The sequence below is a fragment of the Acanthisitta chloris genome, unplaced genomic scaffold, assembly GCF_000695815.1.
Source record: "Acanthisitta chloris isolate BGI_N310 unplaced genomic scaffold, ASM69581v1 scaffold10288, whole genome shotgun sequence".
Classification (NCBI taxonomy): domain Eukaryota; kingdom Metazoa; phylum Chordata; class Aves; order Passeriformes; family Acanthisittidae; genus Acanthisitta; species Acanthisitta chloris.
The window spans coordinates 67,545-76,190 of record NW_008688683.1 but is presented as its reverse complement, the minus strand read 5'-3'; the positions used below and the strand labels follow the sequence as shown (position 1 = coordinate 76,190).

Genomic DNA, 8,646 nt, shown 5'->3' with positions numbered 1-8,646 from the left:
GGGTGGGACGCGTTCGTCTCGCAGGAGTCAGGCTGCTTACAGTGAACGCAAAGAAATGGCAGAAAACAAATGCACCCCAAGTGCTACATCTTTGCGGTTGTCCCACGTGGGTACCAGGCATGGTTAATGCGCCTTTTTGGCCTATCCAGGCTCTTAGCAGTGCCAGTCCTTACTTGGGTCAGGCTGGACGCAGCTCTGCCCGCAGTGTGACCCCGGGAGCGGCCTGTCCTCCTGCTCTGGGTGCCTGGTCAGGCCGCTGGTGCCAGCCCTGGGTCTGCTGCCTGCAGCTGGGACGTGCAGCTCCTCACACAAAACCCCCAGTCTTGTCCCTGGGCTGCTTGTTTGCTTCTATAAGTGGGTTTGGGACCATTCGTGCTCTGTGCTCAGATAAATGTTTGCCCCCAGGTCAAGAGAGAGACGGTCAGTGGAAGTACAGAGCACTTTGCATGGGGGAGCGTTATGAAGGGAAGGAAGTGTAAGAGGAAATGGGGCAGCAATCGGATGCTGTCAATGAGTTACTAGTTCATCTCAATCTGGCTGCGTTCTTAAACGTTTTGAAACCACCTGATAAGCATCACTGCTTTGTAGCAGTATAGGCCTTCTCTAAGTCTGGCTAGTCCTGAGTTGTCATGGAGACATGCAAAAGAAAAGGAGCTGGAAATTCCTAAGGAAGGAGTGAAGGGATCCCTTTCAGATAAGCATTGATGAGTTTTGAGAGGTACTTTGGAAATCTAGGTGGTAGCTTAGTGCTGGATGTGAACTGGGATGAAGTCTGTTTGATCTCCCTGTCTGTCAGGCTGTGCCTTCAGTGTAATTCCAGAATTGGGTTATCAAGAGCCATCCATGGCTGTGTGCTTTTAGCCATGCGGTTGCTGTTGATTTTAAGTGAAACTGCAGCCACCTATCAATGCATTGCTGAACATGAAGTACCAGTGACAACAGCAGCTCATCACCAAACTGATGTATCTTGTTTATAATTAATTGCAGCTATGCATGAGACTGGGAGTTTTGCAGCATCACGTACTAGACGTGAGAAGAAGAATAGAAGAGGCCAACAAGAAGCGCTTGAGCGTCTGAAAAAGGCCAAAGCTGGCGAAAAAATAAAATATGAGGTGAAAATTCTTCGTCTTCTTAATAAAAAGTGAATGTGAGCTGAGCTGCTTAACCACTGTTTATAGATATCTAGAAGTTACGGGGAACAAAATAAGCTTTTCTGATCAGCTTTTGTGTTTTGAATGGTTAACTGTAGCTGTAGCTTTTTGGTATCATTTATTCGTTTCTATTTTCAAAACTAAACCAGTTTTACTGCTTGCAAGTTGAACATGTTTGCCATTGCTTGAGAACTATGCCACAGGGAAGGACACATTTAAAAAATTTAATTGCGTAGTTGATGTTATTATATTAAGCGTTGTTTTAATGTCAGGTTATTGTAAACATTTAGTTAATTTCAAAACATTACATGACATGGAGTCTATTGATACTAGCAATGCTGTGTTTGACACCAAAATATAAGTATTTAACTGGTAGAACTGAAGTCTGACAGTGCAACATTGATACTGTCCAATTAATTGTGATCACAACAGGAAGTGAGCTCCACATTGAGGTGGATAAATCTAAAGAAGCTTGAAGTCTGTAGATCATTAACATGCAGTTTTTCTGAGGCACATCAATCACCTTCCTTCTCACTGAGCTCAGCTTGGTGGTTCAGAGCAGAGCTAAGGTCAGAGGTCTCCAATACTAGGATTTCTGGTTTTTTAATTGTGCTAAATTAAGCCAGTTTCAAATGAAACCTTTGCCAGCTTTTCAGTATGTTTTGAGTTTCAGCATACTGTGATAATTTTAAAGATTGGTAACTTGTATTTTGTCACTGCCAAAAAAGAAACCAAGTGAATGACTCTGCCTGCTGGTTGTGAGCAATGCAGCAGTGTAGGAAAACATGCATGTCTTGGGAACTTCCATGTTCTAACTGATGACCTGTATTAATGATTAATGGTGTGGAAGCTGTTAATCCTCAGTATACCTTAACTGCAGGTTGAGGAGTTCACAGGTGTTTATGATGAAGTAGATGAGGATGAATACTCCAAGATGGTCAGAGACCGTCAGGATGATGACTGGATTGTTGATGATGGTAAGTTAAGATTCTTTTGGAGAGTTATTTTGATTGTAGTGTTGTAAATGAATTAGTCTTCATAATATGCATGATTTGAGGTAAATTAGAGTGAGTACATTCTTTAAAATTTGTTTTAGGAGACACGGAAAAGGTAAAGTTTTTGTGGAAATGAATCCTTGCATTGCTCTCATAGTAGTGTATTAGGATGGTAATGAAAATATTTTTCCTTGAAGACCTGTTCTTGAAATTTTATTTCCAGTTATCAGTGATATAACTTCCAAAAAAAGGTACTGTAATTGATAGTTTCTAATTAAACACATAATAATATATTTAGTCTAATAGAAGACACAGCTGAAAGTGCTGCAGTTTTTAACACTTTAGCATTTTTACTTTTGCTCTATATGAAATGGGAAGAGTGTTTAAATACATGCAACTTTTCATTATTTCAAAATATCAGAAGACAGAATTTAAATTCTGCATTTTTAACAATTTGTTTTTCTCCAGATGGGATAGGCTACATAGAAGATGGAAGGGAAATCTTTGATGATGATCTGGATGATGATGCTCTTAGTTCCAATAAGAAAAGTAAGTTGAACATAACCACTGTAGAATGTCTTCCAGGGGCTCTTAAAAGGTACCTAAAATGGGCAACTTCTTGGCATCAGCATGTGGTGAATATGGCCAAATGACATGTTATGTGAAGCTCTGCCATTCTGTGCCTGTGGATTTTGTTCAGCCCCTGTGATGCAGAAGATTGTTCACAAATTGAGGTCAAATCACTGTTAACTACTTCAGCACTACTGGGGCAATTCTGCTTGCAGTGTTCCATGGAATATATATTCACTTCTAGAACAAATGCATCCAGCAGTGGTCTTGGTTTTCAAAACCAGTGTCTAAAAGGTGTGTTCTCTCTTGTCCACTAAAATACTTGCATGCTTAAGAATCTGGGATCAGGTGATTTTTCCTTACTTCTGTGAAGCTGGTGGCAGACTGAGAAACTGAGTCTGATGTTGGTAATCCAAGCCTAGTGCCTGACTCCTGGACACTCATTTTTTTTCCCTGGAGATGCTTCCATGTAGAGTATCTGTATCCTTTATGTGGAATATGCACTTGAGTAGGCAAAGAGCATCTCTGATGTCACTAGGAAAGATTGGGTGCTTATAGGGTTTTGCTTTATGTTGTGTGTGCAAAACTTTGCAAAGTTTTGTCTCAGCAATCCGTGTAAAGGTGGAAGAACTAGTCTACCTGTGCTGTCTATTCCTGCTAGTAACTGGGCCCTTAAATGTTGAGCTTTTCTGATGTAAAATTCACAGTTGTGTTTACTTTTTCTGGAAGGAAAAGGTGGCAGAACATCTACGATTGATAAAAAGAAGATGACAAAATCTGCGGTGTCCAAGCCAAACACTATTAAATCTATGTTTATGGCCAGTGTTGGGAAGAAAAACACAGATGTAAGTTTTTACATTTTTGAATTTAAATGTTTCTGACTTGTTTGCAGTGTTTTACTGGGAGTTGGCTAAACCAAGGGCTCATTTCAGTCTGTCTAGCAAGACAGAAACTTGTATTACAATCTCATATGTATGGAACATTTCTGGAAACATTTTGTGTGTGTTTTGTTGAAGCCCTTTAGTCATTTGCTGTTGCTCTCCTAATTGGGTTTGCGTGTGTAACTGAGAACTATTTGGCTAATCTTACCTTACAGAAAACTGTGGACCTGTCAAAAGATGATTTACTGGGGGACATTCTTCAAGATCTGAAAGCTGAAGTAAGTATATTAATAAAATCTGCTGGAAACACCTTAATCCATTCATTTTTCTTGCCATGGAACATACCAAAAAAGTACAATTCTTTGTAAAATTAGACTATCTGAAGACTGATTCCTTCCATAGCACATGTGCTTGGTATGTTCCACATATGCATGCAGTCTGTATGCAGTGCCTGTTGTCCCTCCCATGCAGAGGTTGTGTGACTGCATTTGCTTGATGAGGCTTAAATCACTATGACTTGATTAGAGATGGTTTATATGTGAAGTGCCTGTGCTAATGCAGCCATCTAGGTTTTAGTCAGTTGGAGTGAAGCAGGACTTAGCTGCATCTGAGTCGTGTGCTGTGTATGTGTGTCACCAGGCTTCAGCCAGTGTATGTAGGATATTTCCATCTGGTGTGTTTGGGTTCACAAGAGGAGCTGGGGGAGGACTTGCTTCAGCAAGATGACATCTGTCTGCCTCCTGCTTCCCACAATTTGCTACACAGGACCAGATTAACACTTCCTTTGAGTCAGGAATGCAGGGTGGCTGCTATGATTGGGTTGGACTGTCTCAAATGAGGCTGTTGCTCATCATTAATGGCTTTTCTATGCCTTAATGCCCCTTTAGCAGGATTTGTAAAAGCTGAAAGGATTGCTCATGTAAACCCTGAAACTGCTGTAGTGGTGAGATATTGAAATGGGATATGTTGTATCATAATAAGCTTAATGTGTTTACTTTGCAGAGCAGTGAGGGGTATAGGATGTCCCAATGTAAAGTTGTTCTCTTGGTTTTGTGCTTTTATTATTTTATTCCTCCCTTTGACATCTGATTGAGAGTTATAATATCTTAGCTAGCAAAAAAGCCCCAATCAAACAAATGCATTTAAAATGCTATCAAATTTTGTGGAACACTGATTAGGGAAAATGATGGTAATAATTACACTATGGCTTCTATTTACTTAAATATCAGTTAGCTATTGATTTTTTGTGTGTTTTGTTGTTTTCTAAAATTTCTTTTGTTAGCAGCTGTTGATAATGTTAAGTACAAAATATGTGTACATGTAAATAAATTAAAGTGTGTTTGCCTGTAATAATGCTGAAAGAGCACTTCTGCCTTTCTTAAGGCATGTATGCACAGTACTGCTGCTTCAGCAGACATGAGAAACAGACCACAAGTTGTTCTGATACTTGTGCATTAAAGGCAGGGTTAGCTATTGAAATTCCCACTGTTTGAAAACTGTTTCACTTACTGATTGCAGTTTTTCTCAGACTGTTTACAAAAAATTCTAGCATCTGTCTTCATGAGCTGATTGCTCAGATAACTCTTGTCTTTTCACGTGGCTGTGTTTTATATCTGGTGTGTTTTCTTGGTAAATGAGAAATACTAGTGGCCCTCTTTCTCTGTGATGGAAAATGTTACTAACCAAGGCAAAAGAAAACACTGAGCACCTCTTAATTTTGTCATTTTCTCTTTTCTTTCAATATTCAGACAGTTCAGCTAAGTCCACCACCAATTATAATGCTGAAAAGGAAAAGATCTGCTGGAGTACCACTGAATCCTTTCTCTGTGCAGTCCCAAACTTCTAAGGTGAATGAAAAAAAAATTTCTCATTAATAAGTACTAATCTGTGTTTTGATTAATTTGAATACTGTTGACTTTTATTTCTGCTTCTAGATTCATGGCTGAAATGTTTTTCAGGCAATCACCCCTACATCAAAGAAAGCTCCTGCTCGGCTCAGAAACGAAACTCTTCCTCCAGCTTCATTTCATTCCAAACATCTCAATTCTGCATCAAAATCTGTCAGGGTCCCTGAAAATGAGGATACCAAGTATGTGCAAAAAGCTACAGAAAATGGGGGAGTAGTGAAGACAGCAGGAGAGAAAGGCACTGAAGGTATCAAAAAGAAATCAAAACCCAGTTCTGGAAACCTTTTAAATATGGCATATGAGTGTTCAAGTCCTTCTTAGTTTGTGCTGGTTAGATGCCTAGGTAGCCTAAATGTGGTATTTTGTTTGTGTATTAATACTGTGTGTTATGTTTGTGCTTAGAGTATGCTCTCTGTGCATACTGCTGTAGTATACAGTGTGTCATTTTAATGAGTCAAGCCTTTAGCTCTATCTGCAGCACTTCCAGATGATGATCAGGGAATGATGGATTTTGATGAGGAGGACTTTGATGAACCTATGGAAGCAGAGCATGTGGAAACTGTACCTGAGACAGCTGAAAGCTTGAAAGGGGACAACGAGATTGAAAAGAGAGAGACAGAGCAGCTGGAATCGGAGAAGAAAGAGACGTCTGTCTTGTAAGACCCCTCTTCTATTTTTTTCTTCCAGAAAGAAGGCCTTCAATATCCATAAACCTTGGATTTATCTGCATATTTGTCTGCCAGTGGGATAACTGAGATACAGACAGAATGATGATAATGCTGTGGAATGTTTTTTTTGGTAGTGATGTTAAGAATGGTAATGTTGAACATGCTAACAGCTACTTAATTGAAAAATATTTGATGCTTTTGGGATTTAGCACGTGACAACTTGTATTTCAGTACATTGAGGTGACTCAGTGTGGGTGTTGAACAGTAAACTTTGATGACAGTAAACAAAAATGAGAAATTGCTAATGGTTATTCTAAGCATCTGTGAAGGTATTTCATAATGTTAGATGCTGGTAAAAGTATTGTTGCTAAAAGTAATGGTGAACAGTTATGTTTTTGGAAATAGGAAAAAGAATAAAAAAGAGGGTTTCTCCCTTGTTTATTTTTTTAATTGTTTGGAAAGCCTTAACTCATAATATTTCAAACTGTAAAATATATGAATGATGAAAGAGGCGTAAGCATTTCATGGCTGAAAAGCTAGTTTTCTTGAAATAATCTGTTGTTCCCACTGAGCAACTTGTATAGATGTTTGGAAGTATTTGTTCTGTAAGGGCCTGGATGACCAAGGCTGAAATTCCAGGTGGATGATTTTTAAAGTGTGTGTGTGGGTTCTGTTTTTGTCACTCTGTGCTTTTCAGAAGAAACTTGAGGAAACCCAAGTGTTAAGAATGTTGCTTGGTGGTGGAAAGAACAACCAAAAGTGTGAGAATATAGGCCTGGAAAAAAGAAAAGCAGTGGTTATAGCAAAAGCACAATTTTACTTGTTTCTTTCTTCTTCTGCAAAACCTGCAGAAGTTGTTCTCTCCCAGATGTCTCGTGTTGGGACAGAATTGATGAGGACGAAGCTGATCTAGTAGCAGCAGAAGTTCAGCTGGACCCCAATCTCCTTCCACTTGTGAATGGGGAAAATGGTGATCAAGTTTTCAGATTTTATTGGCTGGATGCTTACGAAGATCAGTACAGTCAGCCAGGTAACTGTTCAGTTAAAGGCAGAAAATGCCATTCTGACACTTTATTTAACTGGGATTTTCAGACTTGCCTAAAATACATCTCGATACCCTGTGTGTCTGTGCTCTATAACTTGTACATTCATCTTGTTTTTCTGCACCTCTGTCCTCAAAACAGGGCACTGTGACTGGGAAAAGTAAGAATGTTGTCTCTTGGCCTGATAGAGTAGTAGGGAGGTACAAAGGGAGCTACTAGCACTTGTGTGTTGGTGGCCTGTGGGCTTTCTTGAAACTTCATACACTCCAAGAGTAAACTGATGTTAATTTTTTGCTCAGGGGTGCAACAATTGAGTATGCTTTCTTGTTTCTGGAAGTGTAACTTAAAATTCAGGAGGATTATTAGGAAGCCTGTAATAGAACACAGTTTTGTATGGAGGAGAGGTATGTCTGTCAAGGGAGGAATGTGGCCTGAAAAATACAAAGCTCTATATAGATCTCCTGATTCAAACTGCCTGAATAGTTGACAATCGAAGATTCTCTTTGGATTAATGTTGCTAAGGTACTTGATGCAGTTGACATATGAGTCCTGGCTCTTACCATCTTCAAAACTGCATCGTTCTTATCTCAGCTCTGACAAAAGATTTGTGTTCACATCTGTTCTAAGCAATTCCCATCCATCCTCTCATTTCATCAGTAGCTTTAGGGTCTTGAGTTTCTAATTTGTGCTTCATGTCATTTTACTGGAAGGATCTTCCATATGTTGTTGAAGTTTTTTTTTGGGTTGATGCTGTTAAGTATTGAATCAGATACGTTTCTTTGTTACACCTTTTGTTGTGAGTTGGGATGCCAAACTTAAATATGAAACTGTGCTGGGCTGAACAGCTTGGTGATGGGAGTGGTAATAATCATAGATATCTTGAGGAAATCAATGGCTCTAATATAAAATTGCTACTTTTAAGGACCGCACTATTGTTGTTTTTCCTTTTTTTTGTCTTCTAAGTCAGTGGTTGCTGAATGGAACATAATTATGAAAGGATTTCTGTTCCTCGCATGCAAGGAGTGTTCTTTTCTCATTATGACTTTTTCAGGATTGAATAATAAAGACTGCACCTGTTTTCAATTAGTAATGTAGGAGGGGAAATTTTGATACTGCTTTTTGTTTAATATGTTCATGATCTTTGTTTATGCCTCATTTGCTGTGATGTCAAATGCATTGCCTGAAGAGTAAATACTATAGCATAATCATAAGACTATTTCAAACTTAATGGTTTTTTGGAGGCTTACTTTTCATAACTCCCTTTATGGTCTTAGGCAGAGAACTTGAGAATTGTAATCCTATTAACATTTTAAAGAAATAATGAATAAAAACTGCCCTTTCTTTGCCGCTGCAAGACATTTTCCCCGTGTCTTGACTTTGCTTACCTTTTGGTTCATTGGTATCATGATCTTTCTCTTCACAGACTTTAAT

General features: G+C 39.0%; 1 protein-coding gene across 1 annotated transcript in view; it reads left to right on the top strand.

The window, feature by feature from the left end:
• Window positions 1–989: 989 nt before the first annotated feature.
• POLA1 (polymerase (DNA directed), alpha 1, catalytic subunit) overlaps window positions 990–8,646 on the top strand; it is a gene marked incomplete at its 3' end in the record, with an annotated part of 71,179 nt that continues 63,522 nt past the window's right edge. Inside the window, exons 1-9 of the mRNA XM_009081130.1 lie at window positions 990–1,112; window positions 2,032–2,128; window positions 2,615–2,695; window positions 3,446–3,561; window positions 3,813–3,875; window positions 5,346–5,444; window positions 5,556–5,751; window positions 5,992–6,160; window positions 7,024–7,202. Coding sequence (XP_009079378.1) covers window positions 990–1,112; window positions 2,032–2,128; window positions 2,615–2,695; window positions 3,446–3,561; window positions 3,813–3,875; window positions 5,346–5,444; window positions 5,556–5,751; window positions 5,992–6,160; window positions 7,024–7,202 — 1,123 coding nt within the window. The remainder of the gene's footprint in view (window positions 1,113–2,031; window positions 2,129–2,614; window positions 2,696–3,445; window positions 3,562–3,812; window positions 3,876–5,345; window positions 5,445–5,555; window positions 5,752–5,991; window positions 6,161–7,023; window positions 7,203–8,646) is intronic.